General features: G+C 62.4%; 1 protein-coding gene across 1 annotated transcript; it reads right to left on the bottom strand.

The window, feature by feature from the left end:
• Positions 1-5,490: 5,490 nt before the first annotated feature.
• SLC4A3 (solute carrier family 4 member 3) lies at positions 5,491-23,280 on the bottom strand. The gene is given in 24 exon segments (XM_056111571.1): positions 5,491-5,775; positions 7,159-7,332; positions 7,507-7,676; positions 8,011-8,264; positions 9,443-9,609; positions 9,857-9,946; positions 10,223-10,264; positions 10,266-10,343; positions 10,345-10,443; positions 11,420-11,614; positions 11,770-11,918; positions 12,122-12,340; positions 13,297-13,522; positions 13,814-13,998; positions 17,036-17,135; positions 17,945-18,128; positions 18,563-18,698; positions 19,023-19,203; positions 19,345-19,493; positions 20,993-21,189; positions 21,460-21,575; positions 21,674-21,951; positions 22,533-22,698; positions 23,006-23,280. Coding segments are annotated over 24 exon segments (3,684 nt in total). The 5' UTR covers positions 23,057-23,280; the 3' UTR covers positions 5,491-5,697.
• Between the last annotated feature and the right edge of the window lie 573 nt (positions 23,281-23,853).

Genomic DNA, 23,853 nt, shown 5'->3' with positions numbered 1-23,853 from the left:
ATTCAATATGCCAAAAACCAGTAACAATGATGGGTCTCATTCTCCTGACCCTGAAAGAGCCTCGAATGTGGCACTTTCTAAAATCTCAGGGCTAGGACAAAGGAGACATTACTGGTGCCTGCTCGAGGAAATCGATGAACAACAGGATGACAGTGATACAGTGAACCATTGTGAATTACTTCACGAAAATAAAATGTATAAAGCACTGTAGCACTGTCCTCCCACTGTTCATCGATTTGCTCGGGCAGGCCCAGTAACGTCTCCCTCTATTTTGAGACTTGTTGTTACTGTGTTTGGCATATCGAATACATCACGGGTAGCTTGCCAGGCTTTGCCATGTGGGTGAGACACTCTCGGTAGCTTGCCGGGCTCTTCGAGAGGGGTGGAGGAATCGAACCTGGCTCGGCTGAGCCGGCCGCATGCAAGGCAAACGCCCTATCACTGTGCTATCGCTCCAGCCCAAGATGTATAAAAATCGCAAAAAAAATTTAAAAATTTTAAAAGATTGGGAGAGGGGGACACACACAGTGGTGCTCACGGGCCATTCCTGGCTCTGTGCTCAGGAGTGACTCCTAGCAGTGCTCAGGAAAACCCTGGGAGGGGGAAGGAATTCTAACTGGGATCAACAGGATGTAAGACCAAAGCCTGGACCACCTCTCCAGCCCCTACACTGGCAGGATTCCTTCAGCATCCTACTGGTGTCACCTTGGCCTTCACTGGGTACTGATGGGGCCTCGTCCCTGGTTTTTTTGACCTTTCTTCTCCATCCACTGGGCCCCCCTGCCCATTCCATGCTTATTCTATGTACCTCTGTAACCAGGTTCTGAGGAAGGCATTTGGGTACAACAAAGGTTCAGCAAGAACTCTGCCCATCCTACAGCCTGGAGCAGGGGAAGAGGCCAAGGACACCCCAAAGATTTTTTTGTTCACCCCTGTGTGCCCCCCCACCGTCGCCCACCATTCCAAGAGCCCTCACCCCTTGTTCCCAGCACAATCCCCCTCCTCTGTCCTTCGCTCCTCAAATTCCTGGGAGACACTCCTCCCCCTCCAGGGTGCCCCCACCCAGGTCCAAGAGAGCCTCACCCGCCACCCAGAGCCCGGGATGCTGAGTCAGCACTGCCAGAGGAATGTTGAATCACAAGCAACATGACTAATAAATCCAAAGTTGGGACCAGAGTGATAGTGGGGGAGGGGGGAGGGTTGTTTGGGGGGGGGTGGTATTTGTTCTACACACAGACAGCCAGGGTTGACTTCCCCCAGCACAGCAGAACCCTGAGCCCCGCCAGGAAAGATTTCAGAGCACAGAGACAGGAGCAAGCCCAGAGTCAAGTCAGCTGTGGCCTAAAATTCACTAAAATAAATAGATGAATGCAAAATCATTCCACAGTGGTCTCAGACTCAACTCAAACCCTTCCTCGCAGCACGTAAACCCAGCAGTTCCTGCCGTCTGAGCTTTGTGTCAGCTGTGAAGCACAGAACTCACACTTGGACAAAGATAGAATAATTGATCGAACCCAGGACCAGACTCTCCCTCCACTCACCACTAGGGGGAGGGTTCTACTCAGGACCTGCGTGACTCTGCTTTCCAGTCATGACTGTATAGCTCTCTTCAGTGAGTGAGTGTGTGTGTGTGTGTGTGTGTGTGTGTGTGTGTGTGTGTGTGCACTTAGTCTGACAGCCATGCCTTTGGGTTCAACTTCATTTCTCAGTTCATTTTGTGTCTGAGGAGACACAATCGGCTGGGAGTGTGTGTGTGTGTGTGTGTGTGTGTGTGTGTGTGTGTGTGTGTGTCTGGACCCAGTCTGACATGCGTGCCCTTGGGTTCAACTTCATTTCTCAGTATGTTTTGTGTCTCAGGAGACATATCCAGCTGGGAGTGTGTGTGTGAGTGTGTGTGTGTGTGTGTGTGTGTGTGTGTGTGTGTGTGTGTGTCTGGACCCAATCTGAGATCCATGCCCTTGGGTTCAACTTCATTTCTCAGTTTGTTTTGTGCTGAGGAGACACATCCGGCTGTGCTGAGGGCTTAGTCCTGGTGGGGACTGAGGGACCACGTGTGGAGCCGGGGATTGAATCCGGGTCAGCCACAGGTGAGCCAAGCGCCTCACCGCTGTGCTACGGGGCCCACAGCTTCAGCTTTGCTGCTTTTCTGGGACTCGCAGCATCAATAACACCTCACACTTTGAGTCACTTGATGTGCTAACAGGAAGCGCTGTCCCTCTGGTTGCCCCCCAGAGACACATTTCTGCTGCCAGGGCCCAGGGCAAGGCCAGCAGAGACCTTGGAGCGTGGAGGACCAGCTGCTCCACTGACACCTCAGTTTGACCCAAGGAAATAACCACCACTCCCCTGGCTCAGAGACAAGATGGCAGGAGCCCTTCTCTGAGCTGACAGGGGCTGTAGGCCATGGATAACCGAGGCTTTGAGCAGCTGCCCAGGATGTGGCCAGCCCCACTTGGGGCCTCGGTCCACTCTCTTCACATGGGCCTCTCCAGCCAGGCCACACCACTTTTTTTTTTCTTTTTGGGTCACACCCGGCAATGCATAGAGGTTACTCCTGGCTCTGCACTCAGGAATTACTCAGGAATTACTCCTGGCAGTGCTCGGGGAACCATATGGGATGCTGGGAATCGAACCCGGGTCGGCCACGTGCAAGCAAAGGCCCTACCCGCTGTGCTATCGCTCCAGCCCCTGGCCACACCTCTTCTGCAGACTCAAACATACCAGACTGAAAAGCACCAAGGCCTCAACTGCCTCATTGTCCCCCGGAGCTGTACCACCAACACTCAGGGGACCCTCCCAAGAGCCCCCCTTACCCTGGAATTTCCAGGCCCCTGGTCCAGACGCCCAGCCCTTCGGGAGGATCCCACAGAAAAAAGGGATCCTGCGGGCCTTAGGGCCCCAAACATCTCCTAAGGGATTTCTTGGTTGTTGTTTTCTGCTGGGGCCACACCCGGCAATGCTCAGGGGTTGCTCCTGGCTCTGTACTCAGGAATCACTCCTGGCGGTGCTCGGGGAACCCTATGAGATGCTGGGGATCAAACCCGGTTTGGCCACATACATGTAAGGCAAGTGCCTACCCGTTGAGCTATTCCTCCAGACCATCCTAAGGGATTCTGAGCAGGCCTGCCAGCTACCTTTATCAGTGCTGGCTGTGTGCCACCAGGGGGCTTGCCCATGCACCATTTCCGGCTAGTGGCAGCCCCCTGGATAAGGATGAATCCCCCCTAATGCAGCCCAGCCTTAGAAGGGGTGTTGGCCAACTGGGGAGGGCGCTGAGCCTTGTTTGGTTGAGGTGAGGGAAGAAGAGGAAGCAGGGGTGCTGGGGATGGGATGAGCTTCCGGGACCCCCCCCCCCACCAGGGTCTTAAGCCTTCCACAGTGGGTGACAGTTCACTCTCCGAGGTAATGTCAAGGTCTTCCTTTCACTGAAATGATTCACCTTTTCTACAAACTCGGGTTTAGGGCCTGGTTATCCCGAAGGTCACTAGCCTCACCAGCAAACACCAGGACAGTTTGCCAAAGCACAACCACCACCAACTCCTGGATTCCACCTGGGGAACGCCCACACTCTTCAGTGATTTGCTGACAGCAATGACTGACACGAGCTCTGTCCAATCCAGAACCTCAGGAGCCCCTTCCTCTCAGATTTCTTTCCTTGGTGGGGTCTCAGCCTATGTCAGGGCTGGGAACCGAACCCAGTGGGGAATCGAATCTTGGAGGGAGGTGGGGGGTCTTGCCCACACCGAGGTCTGACCAGCTGGCTGGAAGGATTGTGAAAGGACAAGGGTCCTCAGGCAAGGCCTATCTGTGGACACATCTATGGCTCCATCGTAGGTTTTTGCCTTTGACCTTCCCATCTCCCTTAGAGATTCTGAAATTCCAGCTGACTCTGGCTGACCTCTGAGAAAGGTAAATTTGGTGGGAGGGGGAGGGGGGGTCCACACCCAGTGATGCCTAGGAGTTACTCCTGGTGGTGCTCGGGGGACCATATGGGATGCTGGGAACCGAACCGGGGCCGGCAGCGTGTGAGGCAAATGCCCTAACCGCTGTACTATCGCTCTGGCCCCGGGAGAAAGGTAATTTTGTCTTCAAATTCCTCTGCTCCTCTCAGAGAAACCGGCAAGCTACCAAGAGTATCTCACCCACACAGCAAAGCCTGGCAAGCTACCCAAGACATATTCGATATTCCAAACACAGTAACAAGTGTCACAATGGAGACATTACTGGGCCCGCTCAAGCAAATCTGATGAACAATGGGAGGACAGTGATAGTGACAGTGATTGAACAGAGGCTCCAGGGACCAGCCGGTCAAGTGTTGTGAAAGGCTTAAACTGCTTAAACTTGTGCAGCTGGGGCTGGATAATACAGTGGGTAGGGCAAGACTTGCCTTGCAAGCAGTGGACCAGGATAAGGTCCCCTGACCATGGCCAGGAATGATCCCTGAGCACAGCAGGATGAAGCCCCCCCCCATCCCCAAAACACACACAAACAAAAAAATAAAAATTAAAAAAAACACAGAAAAAATACAGGAAACGCTCTCAGGGGGTACGACTGACAGCCTCACTGGAGGAAACTTGGAGAAGCAGGGTTTCCGGCTCAAAAACAAAGAAAAAGAAAAAAACGGCTGTGGGAAGAAGGTTCCCTTTCTAGGTCGCCCCCGTGTAACTAACTCCTCCGGGCCTCCTGTTCCCCCCAGCAGGAAGCGCTGAACGCGGCCTTTGATCACAGCGGGCCCACCAGGTGGCGGTGCCACCCCTGCCCGGCGGAGGAGACGACGCTGCAGTGCGCGCCAGCAGCCACCAGAGGGCCACGGAGCCAGCTGGCTCCATCACGCTGCTGGTTGCCTAGCAACCGTGACGCAATGGGCCCAGGGCCCCCCCTCCCCCCACCTCCTCCCCTCCAGCCTTCCAGGTTATTTCTGGCAAAACTGTTGCCCAAGGAGTGGCCTCTTGGAATCCCAGAACCGCGTCTCTTTTGAACAGGGCGGAGAATCTAAAATAGTCCCTGGGACCCCAAATGCTGCACCCGCCTGGCGTCTGGGGGCTAGAGCTCTGGATACCAGGGATCAGGGGGCAGTCAACCTTCTCCTTCCGAGCCCCATAACCATTGGCAGACGCTCGGATTTGCTTAGGGGCTAAGAAGGGGCAATGGACCCCTTCTCCCCCACACCCTCCCCTGCTAAGGGCTGTGTGTGTGTGTGTGTGTGTGTGTGTGTACGCACGCATGTTAGATTATGTGTCCTTGAGCCTGACTTTCATCTGTGCCCCTGCCCTTCCCCACCCCCCACACACACTTTCAGTTGTCCATGCAGGAGCTGGAGGGGGCGATAAGGCCAGCTCTGACCTTCTGGGGTCTGGGTTCTCTCCCTCTGTCCTGACCTCACCCCGGTGCCTGGCGGTAATGTCCCTGAAGTGAGAATCCTTCCAGTTCCTGATGGGAAAGTGTGACCTGAGCTGCCAGAAACGGGCCCAAGAAAGTGAAGCCAACACGAGACAAGGAGTGTGGTTATAATGAGCTCAAAGCCTGTGCCGGTCTGGACGGTGAGAGGAGGGTCCCCCCCGACCCCTGGTCAGGAGTGGGGGTCTCCTAGCCGTGGCATTGGTAAGCAGTTCCAGGCCCGTCTCTGGGTTGGGCTGGGCCTCCATCCCTGCAGTGGAGGCGGGGCGGGGGCTCCGGGGGGTGGGCGCGTGCCAAGGCTCACACGGGCATGTGCAGTTCATTGTATTCGTCCTGGCCGTCCTCGTCGAAATTTGGTTCAGCATCTTCCGAGTCCAGCTGTGGGAGCGAGCAGAGCAGTGGAGCATTTGGGGGGTGGGGGGAAACGCGTCCCCAACTTGTCCCTCTCATGGCCTACCCCACCCCACCCCAGGTCCTGGCCTCGAAGACTGCAGGCACTGTGAGCTCGGGTTCGAGCACTTGCCACTGACCAGAACTTTCATGTTACCTCTGATCCTTGGTACAGTGGTACTTTCTTTTTTTTTTTTTTAAATCTCTATTTGGGGAGCTTGGGCTGGAGCGATAGCCCAGCGGGTAGGGCGTTTGCCTTGCACGAAGCCGACATGGCCGACCCGAGTTCGATTCCTCCGCCCCTCTCGGAGAGTCCAGCAAGCTACCGAGAGTATCTCGCCCTCACGGCAAAGCCTGGCAAGCTGTCCGTGATGTATTCAATATGCCAAACACAGTAACAACAAGTCTTATGATGGAGACATTACTGGGCCCGCTCGATGAACATGGGAGGACTGTGACCGTGACCTTTATCTGGGGAGCTTGGGGCTATCCCTTGAGGCTTCCTTCTGACTCTGGACTCAGGAATCACACCGGGCACTTTTATATTATTATTTTAAAAAAAGAAGAAAGGCTCAGAGCTGGGGGGGGGGGGGATGGGAGGTGGGAGGGATACTGGGATCCGTGGTGGTGGGAAATGGGCACTGGTGGAGGGATGGGTATGTGATCATTGTATAATTGAAACCCAAGCACAAAAATCTGTAAGTCTGCAACTGTACCTCATGATGTCTCACTAATAAAAATTTTAAAAAACTTTAAAAAAATAAAATAAAATAAAAATAAAAATAATTTTTTTAAAAAGAAGAAGAAAAAGTTACTGCTGCCCCGAGCTGCTGCACCCACGTTTGGTGGCTGCTTTGCAGAATGATCACCTGGAACCAGAGAGACAGGACAGCAGCGGATAGGGCATTCGCCTGGCATGCAGCCCACCGGGGTTTGATCCCTAATACCACCTGTGATCCCCGAGGCACAGCCAGGAGTGATCCCAGAGCACAGAGCCAGGAAGCAGCCGTGGACACGGCGAGGGGTGCCTATAGCTGGACAGCACAGCACAGCACCCGGGACAGCTCAGCCCTGTGGTGCACTGCGGTTTGGGGGAACAGGAGGAACCCCCCCTGCCTGCACAGACAGTCCACAGCCATCCCACGCTTACCTCCCACCAAGCCCAAGCCAGGGACCGAATCCCTGTTTAATCCTCACCACCACCTATCGAGGAGAACCTGCTCTCAGTCCCAAGACAGAGGGGCCTAAGAAGGCATCGGTGAGGAACCCAGAGGCAGGAGAGACGGGGAGGACAACGTGTCCACACCAGGCGTCCCCCTAGCACAGACACTGCCCGGATGCCCCACCACCACCACGGGGTGCGGGTCTTACCGCCTGCAGCTCCCGCTCCTGGAAGAGCCGTGGCAGGAGGCAGCGCCGCAGAGGCACGGTGAGCAGCAGCAGGAAGGGGAAGGCCAGCGAGGCCGCCGTGGACTTGACCGCCCAGAGCAGCGCGATGCACCCCAGCTGGATGCAGGTGAAGAGATGCATCCGCCACGTCTTCACCTGGGAGTGGGGGGAGTCCGGGAAGGGGTGAGGGGATGAGGGGGTGCAGCTCAGTACCCGTGGCCGGGGCTTCCCAACGCCCAACCGCCCTCTTCGCCATCGTCCCAGGGCCATCTCTCCTAGACCCACCCACCCTCACCCCGCAGCGACCCCCTCTGGAGTGGCTGCCTTCACCTTGGTCACATAAGGCTGCTCAGGGTGGTGCTTCGCGGGCATGAGGATGAGCAACAGGCGCTGGGACAGCTGGATGCCGGACAGGGACGTGACCCCCATGTAGAGGAAAATCCCGAAGAGGACGGCCAGAGGGATGCGGCGTAACACGGCCCCCATGACGATGGACAGGCCTGGGGGGAGGGAACACAGACTCAGTGACCTCCGGACACATCCCACATCACCCCCACCAGGAGGATGGACAAGGGAGGAGCCACTGGCCCGGTCTAGGACCACCAGGGAGAGAAGGCAGCAAGGCAGGAGGGAGAACAGGAATGGGGGGGGGGTATTCGGGCAGCCCCCCGCACCTATCTCCATCCCCCACTGCAGCTGGGATGACGGACAGATAGGCAGGATGGAAGGCCCTGGGGTCCTTCCAGGCAAGATGCTCTAAGGGCCGCCACGGCGCAGGCCCTGTGTGTGTGTTGGTCCCCGACTCAGCCCCGGGCCCCCGGGGGCGGCTCTCACCCACAAGGCTGGCAATGAGAACGCCCGTCACGCGCTGCTCCCGCACCTCCTGGATCTGGGGCTTCTCGCCCGGCGCGATGGCCGTGCGCATGACGGTGAGCGCGTTGACATGGGTGACCGAGCGGACGGTGGCGGCCGTGAGCCAGGGCAGCCCGAAGAGCCCGCAGAGGCCGCCCAGGGAGCCGATGAGGAGCAGGTCCAGGTGGAAGCCAGAGCCTTTGAGCAGGCGCCGGGCCTTCTGGCTGACGATCAGCCTGCGGGCAGAGGGGGCATGGGGAGAGAGGGCAGTGCCACGGGGACAGGCCAGAGCCAGAGAGACAGGACAGCAGGGAGGGTGCTAGCCTTGCACACGGCCACCCGGAGTAGATGCCTGTAGCCCAGATCGATGGTCCCTCAGCCCACCAGGTGTGATCCCCAGGCACAGTCAGGAGGAAGCCCTGAGCACTGACAGGTGTGGCCCAAAAACCCGTCAAAAAAAAGGGAAGGAAGGAAGGAAGGAAGGAAGGAAGGAAGGAAGGAAGGAAGGGCGGGAGGGAGGGAGGAAAAGAGTAAGGGAAAGAGGGAGGGAAGGAGGAAGGGAAGGAAGGAAGGAAGGAAGGAAGGAAGGAAGGAAGGAAGGGCGGGAGGGAGGAAAAGAGTAAGGGAAAGAGGGAGGGAAGGAGGAAGGGAGGGAAGGAAGGAAGGAAGGAAGGAAGGAAGGAAGGGAGGAAGGGAGGGAGGGAGGAAAAGAGTAAGGGAAAGAGGGAGGGAAGGAGGAAGGGAAGGGAAGGAAGGAAGGAAGGAAGGAAGGAAGGAAGGAAGGAAGGAAGGAAGGAGGAAGGAAGAGAGGAAAGGAGGAAGAAAGGAAGAGAGGGAGTGAGGAAGGAACAAAGGAAGGAAGGAAGGGAGAGAGGAAGGGAGGGAGGGAGGGAGGGAGGAAGGAGGAAGGAAGAGAGAGGAAAGGAGGAAGAAAGGAAGAGAGGGAGGGAGGAAGGAAGGAAGGAAGGAAGGAAGGAAGGAAGGGAGGGAGGGAGGGAAGGAAAGAAAGAAGGAGAGAGGGAAGGAAGGAAAGAAGGAAGGAGAGAGGGAGGGAGGAAGGAAGGAAGGAAGGAAGGAAGGAGGGAGGAAAGGGAGGGAGGGAAGGAGGGAAGGAGGGAAGGAAGGAGAAAGAAGGAGGAACAAGGACGGGCGGAAAGAAGGAAGGAAAGAAGAAAGAAAGAAAGAAAGAAAGAAAGAAAGAAAGAGAAGGAAGGAAGGGAAGGAGGGAGGGAGGGAGGGAGGGAAGGAAGGGAAGGAAGGAAGTCACCACCAAAGCCAAGGTCACCACGCCGAGCTTTGCCAGTGCCTGCATGTGGCACGTGGCTGGGCACTGCCAGCAGGGTGGTCCCCTCACAGCACCAAAGCATGCTGGGAGCAGCAGCCCACGCGCCGTCCATGCCCCCAGCCCTCTCACGCAGTGATCTGGGTCTCCATGAAGATCAGGATGAGGACCAGGAGCGCCGGGACGGCGGCGGCCACCATCATCCAGGGCGGGAAGGGCCGGGCACTGCCCAGGGGCGGAATGAACCACGAGCGCTTCTGCGGGGAGGTCACTGAGAGCCCCGTGGGCACCGTCAGTTTCTGCGGGCAGGAAGGGAGACACGATCCAGGGGTGCGGCTGGCCCTACCTCCCAGGGGCCCCGCTGGTCACGGTCCTGCCCCCACGCCCTGGACCTTAGGGAACCCAAGCGGGACTGGGGGAGGAGCCATCTCCTCTCCTGACACTCTGCCCCCGTGGGGGTCCAGGTTAAGGCATCCCTCACCAACCCCAAGGGGGCCACCCCGGCAGGCTGACCCCCACGTGGGTACCCAGTGGGGAGGCGCTCACCTGCGTGTAGGTGTCGGTGATGGAGTAATCCACCAGCACCATCACCAGGATGGAAATGGGGATGCCGAAGTCCCCGATGATGCGGCGAGCCTGGGGGGGGAGGGGAGGTCAGAAGACGTGCCCTGAGCAGACCCAAATCCCCACTCTCTGCACCCCAAGTTTGTCCCCCGCCACTACATGGTCCCCTGGGCAGACGAGCCCCCCCATTTCCCACCCTGCCAGGAGTGTCCCCAAACCCTGAGATAGAAATGAATGAACCCAGGGGTGTCAGCCACACCCACAACCCCCTCTCCTGGTCAGCGTCCTGCAGCCCCCTGGGACAGCCGGGCCCTGAGGGCAACCCCCCATCCTCCCCCGCCCCCACACCTTGCCACCCAGGAAGCGGCTGTTCCTGAACTTGCGCAGGAAAGAAGGCGATGAGGAAGGTGCCCAGCATGAGGATAAGCGACAGCAGCGCAGTGTTGGGCTGGTTCCTGGGGCCCGGGGGGGCCCTCGGTGGGCGGCAGGGCGCTGGCATTCAGCTCCAGGCCCCCCTCCAGGGCCCCCTCAGGGGGGTAGAACGGCAGCAGTGGGTGCTCCATGAACACCTGTGTGTGACACACACAAGCCTGGGGCGCTTGCCTGGGGAACACACACTCACGCACACACACACATGCACATTCACACAGACACACACGTATACACACATGCACGCACACGTGCATGCACATTCACACACAGAGACACACGCACGCACATTCACACGTACACATATACACACATGCATGCACACATGCATACACATTCACAGAGACACACACATTCACACGTACACGTACACACATACACACCTGCACGCACACGTCCATGCACATGCACACACATGAACAGAGACACGTGTGCATGCGCACACACGCATGCACATTCACACAGACACACATGCACGCACATTCATACGTAAACATACACCTATACACACATGCACGCACACATCCACGCACATTCACACACATAAACACAGACACATGTGCATGCGTACACACAAGCACGCATTCACACATAATGCACACGTATACACACATGCGCACACACATGCATGCACATTCACACAAACACAGACATGTGTGCACACACATGCATGCACTCACACACGTGCACACATACAGACACACATACACACAACCTGCAAATATACACATATGCACGCATACACATGTATAAACACATGTACCTGCATACACATGTGTACGCGTACTACACATATACACACATACACCATACACATGCATTTACATGCACATATATAAACTACACGCACACTGACAGACACACAGAGACACACACACGCCCCTACCTCCAGAGGTGAGCCCAGGACACCCGGTGGCCTTCCAACAGCACCCCACTATCACACAGGTGACCCTCAAGTCTGACTCCTGCCCTTCAGCTTGGCCTAGCCATGGCTCCACAACCCCATGACCCCTGTCCAGCCCCTGCCCTCGGCCCCTGCCCATTCCCTGCCCCTGGCCTCTTCCCAGTCCCTCCCCATCCCTTGGCCCCTCCCAAGCCCCCCACCCCCGGCCCCACCTTGTAGAGCTTGTGGAAGGTCTCGTAGATGAAGATGAGAGAGATGAGGAAGGCAAAGATCTCCTGGGTGAAAGGGGAGATGTAGCGGACCAGGAAGCTGCCCTCCGCGGCCACCAGCGCCAGGACGAAGACCACCAGCCAAAGGCCCACCCACACGCGGCCCGTCAGGTACTCCAGGCCTTGGGCTCTGCAGAACTGCAGGGGACAGCACGGTCAGGCCAGGCCAGGCCCTGGACACGGGGATTGGGGGGGGGGGGGTGCTGAAGGGGCCAGTGAAGGGGCCAGGATCAGGGAGAAAGGGCGGGCCGGGGGCCGGGGGCCGGGACCCAGGCAGAGGGCAGGGCTGTCACCTTGAAGAAGGCTTCTTCGAAGACCAGCAGCGGCCCCGAGAAGCCGACCACCAGCAGCGGCTGCGCGCCCAGCAGCGAGAAGATGACGCCGAGCACCGCAGTGGACACGATCAGCTCGGACACGCCCATCAGCCCCTCGGTCTTCTCCCCTGGGGCCAGGGACACGCATGGCTCTGCGGTTCCCCCGGCCCCTCCACCTCCAGCGGAGCCTGGGGGGCCCCTGCGGCCACCCTCACTTTCTCCTCCCCCACGCGTGCTCCCCGGAGGCCCTCCCCCCAGACCCCTGCCCCAGAGTGGGCATGCGACACCCCAGCCCGGAGCAGCAGAGACTCGTCCTCTCCCCGCCCCTCACCGAGCAGCCCCCCGAAGGTGATGGCGGGGCTGAGGGCGGCAAAGTAGATGAAGAGGACGGCGGCCAGGCACTGCGAGTGCAGCGCGTCCCGCAGGTCGCTGGGGTAGTGCGGGTAGCGGCGCTTGACATCCCGGATGAGCCCCCCGAACACCGAGCCCGTCCGCAGCAGGGGGTCGTCTTCGGGGGTGGCCTCAGAGCCCCCCATATCCATGGACAGCTCTGGGGGAGCGATAAGCTGCTGGCACACAGGGTGACCCCCTCCACATACACACACACGCACGCTCACACACATGCACACATACGTACACACACATTCACACGTACATACACACTCAGACACCCACTCACATACATTCACACTCTCACACACACTTGCACACACACACTCCCACACAAAAACTCTCACACACATATATTCACACACTCACACACACATACTCCCACTCACACACACATACACTCACACATACACTCACATTCACATACACACACACTCACATACACAGTCCCACTTACACACACACATACACAACCACTCAGACATACTACACACACACATACACACTCCCACTCACACACATACACTCACACATACACACTCACATACGCACACTCACACATACACACACTCACACACATACACACTCATACACACACACACTCACACACGCTCACACTCACACTCATACACACAGTCACACACATACACTCACGTACACGCTCACAGACTCTCACACACACTCACACACACTCATACACACTCACGCACTCATACACACACTCACACTCACACACTCATACAGTCACACACATACACACACATACACACAGATTCTCACACACACTCATACACACTCATACACACTCATACACACTCATACACAGTCACACACATACACACACTCACGTACACACACACAGATTCTCACGCACTCATACACACACACACTCATACACTCATACACAGTCACACACATACACACACTCACGTACACACACACAGATTCTCACATACTCATACACATTCATACACACTCATACACACTCATACACAGTCACACACATACACACACTCACACACACACACAGACTCACACTCACACTCACACACACACTCACACCCCGCCCCGCAGGCACACGCACGGGGCGCTCGGGCGGGGGCTCCTGGGACCCACCTTTCCCCGGGGCCGCGTAGCCGCCCTGCGCGCTGGCCTCGGCCTTGCTGTGCTCGCGCTCCCGCCGCTTGCGCAGCAGCTCGCGCTGGAAGGCGGCCACGGAGCGCAGCAGGTCGCGGCCCTCCACCTCCGAGGGCGGGATGACGATGCTGCCGTCCAGGAACTCGCTGATGGCGCTCAGCAGGTCCTGCCGGTCGTCCGCCTGGTAGGCGGCCTCGTGGAACAGCTGGGGGGGGGGGGGGGGGGGAGGGGAGAGCAGCGATGAGCCCGCGGGGGCCCCTGGGGGCCACAGACAAAGGGGGACCCGGCGCTCCAGGAGGGGCCCCACCCTGCGCCTGGCTCCTGGGGGTCTCCACGTGTGTTTCCAGGACCCTCCCAGGGACGGGCCACCTGGAGGCCAGCACGGCCACGGCCACCACCTCCAGCCCTGCGAGGGAGCCTGCCACCTCCCAGAACCCGGGTCTGGCCTCCCTCACCCCTGCAGCCCCGCCCCCGCCCAGCCCGCGGCTGTGCCCACCTTGTCCGACATGAGGGTGGCGATGGAGCGGCCGAGCTCGTGGTAGTCGGTGCTGGTGCGGCTGGGTCCGAGCAGCACGAAGAGGAAGCGCACGGGCACCGGGACCTCCAGCACCGACTCCAGCAGCACCGCCTCGCTCAGCCGCACGAAGGCCGCCGCCGGCTGCTCCAGGAAAGGCACGCTGCCTGTAGGGGAGACAGGCGGGCGCTGGGGCAGGTACGGCCGAGCAGGGGGGCAGTGCGCGAAGAAACCCCGCTCCAGGGCCCTCGGAGGGGCCGTGCCTGCTGGGAGCTGGGTTGGGGCCACTGTGGTCCCTGAGTTCCTCCGGGGATGACCCCCAAGCACAGAGCCAAGGATGGCCCCTGAACATCACCAAGGAGAGGAGGGGAGAGGAGGGGAGGGGAGAGAAAAGGAGGGGAAATGAAGGGAGAGGAGAGGAGAAGGGAAGGGAGGGGAGGGGAGGGGAGGGGAGAGGAGGTGAGAGGAGGGGATGGGAGGGGAGGGGAGGGGAGAGGAGGAGAGGGGAGGGGAGAGGAGGGGAGGGGAGGGGAAGGGAAGGGAGAGAAAGGGAGAGGAGAGGAGGGGAGAGAAAAGGAGGGGAAATGAAGGGAGAGGAGAGGAGAGGGGAAGGGAGGGGAGGGGAGGGGAGGGGAGAGGAGGGGAGAGGAGGGGATGGGAGGGGAGGGGAGGGGAGGGGAGAGGAGGAGAGGGGAGGGGAGAGGAGGGGAGGGGAGGGGAAGGGAAGGGAGAGAAAGGGAGGGGAGAGGAGGAGAAAGGAGGAGGAGGAGGGGAGGGGAGGGGAGGGGAAGGGAAGGGAGAGAAACGGAGAGGAGAGGAGGGGAGAGGAGGAGAGAGGAGGAGGAGGGGAGGGGAGGGGAGAGGAGGGGAGGGGATAGGAGAGGAGGGGAGGGGAGGGGAGGGGAGAGGAGAGGAGAGGAGGGGAGAGGAGGAGGAGAGGGGAGGGGAGGGGAGGGGAGGGGAGGGGAGAGGAGAGGAGGGGAGGGGAGAGGAGAGGAGAGGAGAGGAGAGGAGGAGAAGAGAGGAGAGGAGAGGAGAGGAGAGGAGAGGAGAGGAGAGGAGAGGAGAGGAGAGGAGAGGAGAGGGGAGGAGAGAGGAGAAGAGAGGAGGGGAGAGGAGGGGAGAGGAGGGGAGAGGAGGGGAGAGGAGGGGAGAGGAAGGGAGGGGAGAGGAGAGGAGGGGAGAGGAGGGGAGGGGAGAGAAAAGGAGGGGAAATGAAGGGAGAGGAGAGGAGAGGGGAAGGGAGGGGAGGGGAGGGGAGAGGAGGGGATGGGACGGGAGGGGAGGGGAGAGGAGGAGAGGGGAGGGGAGAGGAGGGGAGGGGAGGGGAAGGGAAGGGAGAGAAAGGGAGAGGAGAGGAGGGGAGAGGAGGAGAGAGGAGGAGGAGGGGAGGGGAGGGGAGAGGAGGGGAGGGGATAGGAGAGGAGGGGATAGGAGGAGGAGGAGAGGGGAGGGGAGGGGAGAGGAGAGGAGGGGAGGGGAGGGGAGGGGAGAGGAGAGGAGAGGAGGGGAGGGGAGAGGAGAGGAGAGGAGAGGAGAGGAGAGGAGAGGAGGAGAAGAGAGGAGAGGAGAGGAGAGGAGAGGAGAGGAGAGGAGAGGAGAGGAGAGGAGAGGAGGGGAGAGGAGGGGAGAGGAGGGGAGAGGAGGGGAGAGGAAGGGAGGGGAGAGGAGAGGAGGGGAGAGGAGGGGAGGGGAGAGAAAAGGAGGGGAAATGAAGGGAGAGGAGAGGAGAGGGGAAGGGAGGGGAGGGGAGAGGAGGGGAGAGGAGGGGAGGGGAGGGGAGAGGAGGAGAGGGGAGGGGAGAGGAGGGGAGGGGAGGGGAAGGGAAGGGAGAGAAAGGGAGTGGAGAGGAGGGGAGAGGAGGAGAGAGGAGGAGGAGGGGAGGGGAGGGGAGAGGAGGGGAGGGGATAGGAGGAGGAGGAGAGGGGAGGAAGGGGAGGGGAGGGGAGAGGAGGGGAGAGGAGGGGAGGGGAGGGGGAGAGGAGAGGAGAGGAGAGGAGAGGAGAGGAGAGAAGAGGAGGGGAGGGGAGGGGAGGGGAGAGGAGAGGAGGGGAGGGGAGGGGAGAGGAGAGAGGGGAGGGGAGGGGAGGGGAGAGGAAGGGAGGGGAGGGGAGGGGAGGGGAGGGGAGGAGAGGGGAGGGGAGGGGAGGGGAGGGGAAGGGAGGGGAGAGAAGGGGAGGGGAGGGGAGAGGAAGGGAGAGGAGAGGAGGGGAGGGGAGGGAAGAGGAGAGGAGAGGAAAGGAAAGGAGAGGAGAGATGGGAGGGGAGGGGAGAGGAAGGGAGAGGAGAGGAGGGGAGGGGAGGGAAGAGGAGAGGAAAGGAAAGGAGAGGAGGGAGGGGAGGGCAGGGGAGGGGAGGGGAGAGGAAGGGAGAGGAGAGGAGGGGAGGGGAGGGGAGGGGAGGGGAGGGAAGAGGAGAGGAAAGGAAAGGAGAGGAGGGAGGGGAGGGCAGGGGAGGGGAGGGGAGGGGAGGGGAGGGGAGAGGAAAGGAAAGGAGAGGAGGGAGGGCAGGGGAGGGGAGGGGAGGGGAGGGGAGAGGAAAGGAAAGGAGAGGAGGGAGGGGAGGGGAGGGCAGGGGAGGGGAGGGGAGGGGAGAGGAAAGGAAAGGAGAGGAGGGAGGGGAGGGGAGGGCAGGGGAGGGGAGGGGAGGGGAGAGGAAAGGAAAGGAGAGGAGGGAGGGGAGGGGAGGGCAGGGGAGGGGAGGGGAGGGGAGGGGAGGGGAGGGGAGGCAGGGGATGCCCCGTCTAAAGGAGCCCTCTATCTCCATCCGCCTGCTCATTACAATCTACCTAGGACCGCCTGAACGCTGCAGCCTGAGCCAGCAGGAGGCGGCACGCGGCAGAGCAGGGACAACTGGGTGAGGAGCAGCAGGGACAGAGGCCCCGGCTGGCTAGAACTGCAGCGAGGCAGCGCCCGGGGTCGCTGGCCACAGACCCCGCGCCCCAAACGCCGAGCCCCGGACCCCGCACCCAAACCCCGCGCCCAGAACCCGCGCCCCAGAACTCGCGCCCCAGAACCCGCGCCCCAGAACCCGCGCCCGAAACCCCAAGCCCCGGACACCAAGCCCCGGACCCCGCACCCAAACCCCGCGCCAAGAAACCGCGCCCCAAACCCCGCACTCAGACCCCGCGCCCAAGACCCCGCGCCCAGACCCCGCGCCCAGACCCCGCCCCTCAGACCCCGCGCCCGTGCCCGCTCTCCGTACCCACAAGCACGACTGTGGCCTCAGCGTCCTCAGGGATCTTCTCCAGCAGCTTCAGGCTCTTCCCGCGGTGGCCGTCTCCCCCGGGCATGTGCAGGGGCTTCTGAGGACGCAGGACTGGAATAGGGCTGGGACCCAGACCCGAGGCCGTGGCACGCCCGGCCACCCGCCCAGCCCTGAGTCTGCGCGCAGCCCCGGGGCTGGACCCAACCGGGACGCCTCCCCCTCCCACCCCACGAAGCCTCTCCTGTTCAGTGCTCAGGGGTCCGTCTCCTGCCCCTCCAGGCGAGGACCTTAAAGACCCACAGGCAGGGGGCTGAAGCGATAGCAAGGCCAGGAGGGAGATTTTGCCTTGTGTGAAGCAGACCCGAGTTCGATTCCCGGCATCCCATATGGTCCCCTGAGCACCGCCAGGAGTAATTCCTGAGTGCAGAGCCAGGAATAACCCCTGAGCATCGCTGGGTGTGACCCAAAAAGGAAGAAAAAAATAAGACCCACGAGATAGGGGGAGGCTCAAAGGGCTTGAGTGCCCACCCCGTGCTCGATGCCCCAAGTTCAATCCCCAGATATGCATGGCCAGGCCCCCCCCAAAAGCACTGCTAGGAGCACTGCTAGGGTGACCCCTGTGGGCCCTCTCACCTCTGCAACACCAGGCCCAAGTGCTAAACTATCGGCCTGGTTGGCTGAGAATCGCTGACTAACCCCCAGGTGCACTCAGCACTGTCGGGGATCCCCCCAAAATAAAAAGAATAAAAGCAGAAAAAAGCAACCCCCAGGCCAGGATGACGGTGCCCGACGCGACCCCCCTCCCCCGACTCCAGCCAGTCCAGGAGGCCTCCCGAGGCCTCACCGAGGCCGGAAGCTGCCTGAGCCTGTCCACCCCACCCTGTGGTCACTGCAGGGGTCACTGACCTCCTTGGCGTCAGGGTCGTGTGGCCAGAGCGGGGCCGGCTCCCCCACGTCGTCGGCCATCGTGGGCACGGCGCCATCGGGGCCATGGCTGGGCGTGGGGTGATGGTTCCCCAGAACCGAGTTCACGCTGGAGCTGGACGGATTGCGGGGGAAGAAGCCCGTCTCCTTGTCATCATTGGGGTGGCTGCGGGAAGGGGGGGCAGGGGAGACCCTCGTGAGGAAGGGAGACACGGGGGAGGGGGGCCCAGCCCTCGGCCTCAGAGAGGACTTCCAGTGTTAGGAGTGAGGTTCCCGTCCCACGGGGCAATCAAGCGGAGGCTGGAGGTGTTCGGTCTATGGCTGCCCCAAAGACCCCCCCAACTCCCCACAGAAGCCCAGCCTGACACCTGCGGGTTTATTTTGTTGTTGTTTTGTTTTGTTTTGTTTGGGGGCCACACCCAGCGATGCTCAGGGGTTACTCCCGGTAGCTCTGTACTCAGCGATCACTCCTGGCAGTGCTCAGGGGACCATATGGGATGCCGGGGACGGGGCAGGGGGCGGGGGCCGGGGATCGAACCCAACTTGACCGCATGCAAGGCAAGCGCCCTCCCCGCTGCCCTGACGCTCCGGCCCTGACACCTGTGTTTGAGCAGCAGAGTGCGCAGGACGCTGGCCCTGTCCTCTGGCCGGATCTGATCGGACACGATCATGGTCTCCACCACGAGATGCGCGATGCCCGGCAGCGTGGTCTGCTCAAGGTCCAGGAGGGCGGCTCCTAAGGGTGCGGCCAGGAGAGAAGACACAGGCCAGTCAGATGGGTGAACGTCATCCCCTCCCCAGTCACCTGCTTCCTCCGGGGCAGGCATGGAGCTGGCCACGCCGAGCGACCGGGGGACGCGAGTGGACAGTGTACTGGCGCCAAGCCCACTGGGGGACAACCCCCTCGGGAAGCCGATGGACTCCTCCACCCTGGGCACAGAGCCAGGGCCCCCGTGGTACCAAAGTCACAACTGCCCAGACAGACAAAGGGGCGGCTCAGCCCCCCAGGGACAGCAGGATGGAGCCAGGGCAGGGTGGGCACCAGCCCACCGACCCGTACCGTGAGCGATGGTCCTGCGCAGCTCCAACAGGCTCCGGAAGGACAGCGAGGCCACGTGGGGCTTGCCCCAGCGCTCCGTCTCCTCGTCCACGTCTTCCTCGAACTTGATCCAGCGCGCCGTCTCCCGCCAGTGCGGCTCCTGGCTTCGGTCCAGCGTCAGCTCATTCAGCTCCACGAACACCTGGGGGAAGGAGGGGCGTGGGGCCATGGAGCCACCACCAGGGGGGCCGCAGGGACTGTCCACACACACACACACACACACACACACACACACACACACACACACCCTCCCCAGACACGGCCGGGCGGGCCGCCACTGTACCTCATGAGGCCTCCGGTCCAGCTTCTTCTTCTTCTTCTTCCGGCGCAGGATGGGGGCCAGGCCCCCGGGACTGCTCCGGCCGCCCTGTGTCCTCGACGGCTTCTTCACCAGGTGCCGGCGCACACCAGGGTTGTCTTCCAGCCGGTGACCTGCAGGAGAGGGAGGTGGGCTTGCGGGTGACTTGCTGGAGACGGAGGTGGGCTTGCAGGTGGCTTGTGGGTCGGGTCCGGCTGGGGGATGCGTAAGGGGGGCCCCTCCCCCGCCCGCTGCACCCAGATGGTTTATTAGGGAGGGAGGAGAGGCTGACGTGGGCCGGCCAACCCTCACCAGCCCGTGTCCCGGACAGAGAAGGGAACAGAGGCCAGGCCAGAGAGCTAGCACGGGAGTAAGGCCGTGCACACAGCTTCAACCCCTGACCCTGCACGGGGACCTCCCCCCGAAAGTCCCATCGGGAGTGGTCCTTCAGCACTGCCTGGTATTGCCCCCAACTCAGCAAGTAAGACTGCAGTCTATGGAGGGCCAGGCACCCACCCCCGCCAAGGCCAGTGACAAGCCACCCCCAGCTCGGTCCCCAGCCACCTGCTGGGTATGCTGGCTTCTGCCGTGGCCGCTGGCCCTGCCTCAGGGACTGAGGGCCCTGACACGGTGGGGCCAGGCCCCAAGGCTCCCGCCCTTTGCATATGTCCCCTCTTGGCACCCACATCCCCTCTCCTCACAGTGCCCTTCCCACTCCACCAGCCGCCCCTTCTGGGCCAACGGCAAGCGCAGCCAGCCGGCACCCTGCTTACTCACATGCTGGTCCCCCGGCCCCGGGGCTCAGCTGGCCCCTGGGGGCCTCCCACACATCACCATCCTCCAGGGTCAGCACCAACAGCCCCAAGTCCTCGGAGGGCAGAGAGTCACTGGGGCTGGACGCGGGGGTGCTTCCCGGGGCATCGCCGGGCTCCCTGGGCCCCTCCAGCGGGCTGGTCATCCCCACTGTCCCCGTTACTCGTGGCCAGGACCCCCCGGTGGCCCCGGAGCCCGGCCCTGAGCGGCAGAAACCTGGCAGAAGTGGTCTTGGCCCCGGCAGAGCTGGCAGTGGGCTTCCGCCGCGGACTCCCCACGGCCCCAGGCCTGCTCCGTGCTGTTACGGGCACCCCCACCCCACCCCTGTCGGTAAACACCCCCTCCCCCCTCCCCCCTCCCCCCTGTGCCCCATCCTGCTGCCATCGGATTGTTCCTGTCCGTGTCCTCAGGGCCTGGCAACTTTCCATGACGTCCTGAGCTCCAAGCCCGCCCACACACGGGTTCCAAGGGGGAGGAAGGCGGGGTCCGTGATGCCCCTGGCCTGGGCACGGAGCCCCCGTGGGTGATGACAGGTGGCACAGAGACCAGGGCACTGATAAGACGGAAGGAATGTGCCCGGATCACAGCCGGGCGGGTCACGGAGCCTGGCCCGGCGCCTGACACCCGGCCCCCCATGGGGACGGACAAGGGGCAGAAGGACCATGTCTCTGCCGTCCAGCGGGGGGTTGCCCTGTACGGGCGTGACTCAGAGGCTGACTCGGGACAGAGGGCCAGGGTGTCACAGGGAGGTGTCAGGGGCGGGGCATGGGCCCCCGCAGCCGGGACGGGCCGGGACCCGGCTGCGGAGGGTGGCACTCACTCTTCATGTCATCCAGGTCCGCGGATCCCAACATCTGCGCCTCTGCCTCGTCGGTGGGTACCTGCTGCTCCGGCCCCCCAAGGCTGCCCAGCGCACTGCCCGGACACAGTCGTTCCCGCAGGTCATAGCTGGCCGACGGGCTCCAGGCTCTCCTGTCGCCAGCCAGCCGGGAGGCCCGGGCCCGGGGGCTGGGTGAGCTGCGGAGACAGCAGAGGGGCCCAGACTCGACGGGAGCCACAGTGGGCATGAACCAGCTTGGGGGGGGGGGGATCCTGCACCCACCTCACTCTGGGCCTCTCCTTCTTCCTGCTCCCTGGCGCCCTCACCCCCTCACCCGATGACCCCCCTGCTCCTCAGCACCCTGACCCTACTGCTGACGCCCCCCCTTGCCAGCCCTTGCCTCCCCTTGAGGAGGACACAGGGATCAGGGCCCTCTCCCATCTTCCCCGTGCTGGGGACACCAGTACCTTGCCGGGAGCTGGGGGCTCCCATTGGCTCGGGGCACCCCGGGGGGTGCGGGCCGGGCGGAGGCGGCCCTTCCAGAGAGGCCCGGGCTGTCATCCTCGTCGCTTCCAATGGAGAACTGTGGACAGAAGGGGACAGGCTTGGGCCCCAGCGCCCTACCCTCCACACCCCCAAACCCCCCACCCCACCCCATGCCCCGGGGGTCGGACCCCTCACCTTGGCTTTGGGTGGCGATGCTGAAGGGGGCTCGGCAGGCTCGGCCTCCTCCGACTCGCCTTCCTCCTCCTCCTCCTCCTCGTCCTCCTCCTCCCCTCCCACGCCCCCCTCCTCCTGGATGGGGGGCGTCCCCTCCGAAGGGGGCGCGGAGGTCTTCTCCTTCTTCCTCTTCCTCTTGGCTTGCCGGGCGGAGGTGGGGGGCAGCCGCCGAAACTTGTGCGGTGGAGGCAGACGCGCCGAGAGCGGGTGGTGGGTGTGGTGGGATGTGTGCCGGTGAACTGGGGGTGCAGGAGATGTGGTTGGGGGCCCCCCACGGCACGAGGGAGAACCCCCACGCCCCATCCTGGGGTTGGGGGGGAGGACACACCTTATTCTAGCTCAAGGCCTCAAGCAAGGGCACGCAAGTCCTTCTTCCTCTAGAGCCAAGCTCTTCCCCCCAAACCCAGGACCAGGCTAAACACACACACACACACACACACACACACACACACACACACACACACACACACTCCTGACATCCTGGAAGACTGGGACATGGAGGGGGGGGCAGGGGCTGAGGGCTGTGGGGGGAGAGTGAGCAGGAGGAGGAGAGGGCAGGCCCAGGGCTGGCAGAGTCCTGAAGAGGAGAAGGGGTGCTTCTCTCCCTGCACTGGGGGCCCGGATACCGACCCCCCCAACCTCCCATCCCCCCCGGGGGGCAGGCGGACAGGCGATGGGGTGAGAGAGGCGAAATGACTTAACACGGCATGGTGGCCCCGCACAGGATGGTACTGGGTGGCCGCGGCGGTGGCGAGCACAGAGATGAGATGGTGGCAATGAAGGTGAGGGTGCTAGTGGCAGGGCCCCCTGGGCTACCCACACTCAAAGTCCCGCTCGCTGTAGCTGCGGCTGGGCTTCTCGGGGTCCCAGGCGGGGGGCTTGTTGATGAGGTCCCCAAACCTGCTCACAGCCAAGGTCTTGCCCAGGTCGTCGTCCTCGTCCTCCACGTCAGGACTCAGAGGGGGCTCCTCCAAGGGCACCCGGACCTGCAGGCCCGCGCCCGCCGCCCGCGGTCAGGAGGACCCTGAGCCCCCTCCCACCCCGGGCGCCCCACCCCCGCCCCTAAGGGTGGTGTCGGTGGAGAGGGAGGGGGTTGCTGTTGCTGAGGGGACCCGCCTCTTGCACAGCCCTTTCTCCCCGCCGCCCCTCCCCGGCCCGGCTCCGGGGGCGCACGCATCCCGCTAAGGGCGAGCCTGGGTACCACCGAGCCGGAAAACGGCGGCGCGCCTCTCCCCACCGCATCCACCCCCGCGCCCCGGCCCCGCGCCCCCGCGCCCCCCGCGCGCCCGTCACCTGGGGGAGGGGGGAGGCGCCCCCGGGCGGCGGGATCACGCCGTTGGCCATGGCTGGGGTTGGGGGGCGTCCTGGGGGAGGCGGGCGCGCTCAGGGCCCCGCGGGCCGCGACCCCCGACGCGCCGCGCCCTGCGCTTCCTCCGGGCTCGGCAGCGGGCAGGGCCCCATGCCCGGCCCGCGCGCTCCGGGGCCTGCGGCCGGCGGGGGGACACGCAGGCGCCCGCAGCCCCGGCTCCTCCTCCCCGCGCTCCGCCGCCGCCGCCGCCGCTGCAGCCGCGCGGGCCGCACAAAGGCAGCGAGCGGGGCCGCCGTGACTCACCCCGCCCCGGCCCCCGCGCGCCGCGGGTGGGCTGCGGGGGGCGCGGCCCCACCCTCCCGCCAGCCCCCACCTTGCTCTCGGCCTCCGGGGCCCTGAAGGCCGCCCCCACCCCCTCCCGAGTCGGGGGAACTGAGCTAGGGGACCCCACCCCCCACCCCGGGAGTCCCGGCCCCCGGCCCCACCCCCCCACCCCCGCCCCAGGAGCCCCAGAGACCCCGGGAGGCCGGGCGGGTTCAGCCTTTGACCTTGGCGCATCACCCCTCCCCGCTTTCCCAGACTGGCGGATGGAGCCTCAGTTCCCCGCCTGACTGCAGTGTGACTCAGTTTCCTCATGTTCCCCTCCCCGTCCCCCTCCCTGGGGTCCATCACAGCCGCTTTCCCAAGGGCACGGATCTTGGGAAGGACCCCCAGACTCCCCCCAGACTGTCTCACAGAAATGGGCACCTAGCACAAGGTCAGGGCCAGGCAGCTTCCTGGTAAACATTCCTCCAAGGGGGAGAAGAGGAGCCCAGAAGAACTGATGGGGGGC

The sequence above is a fragment of the Sorex fumeus genome, unplaced genomic scaffold, assembly GCF_029834395.1.
Source record: "Sorex fumeus unplaced genomic scaffold, SorFum_2.1 ptg000014l, whole genome shotgun sequence".
NCBI classification, from domain to species: domain Eukaryota; kingdom Metazoa; phylum Chordata; class Mammalia; order Eulipotyphla; family Soricidae; genus Sorex; species Sorex fumeus.
Note: the sequence above shows the minus strand (reverse complement) of the source record. Positions and strands in the feature narration are given on the sequence as shown.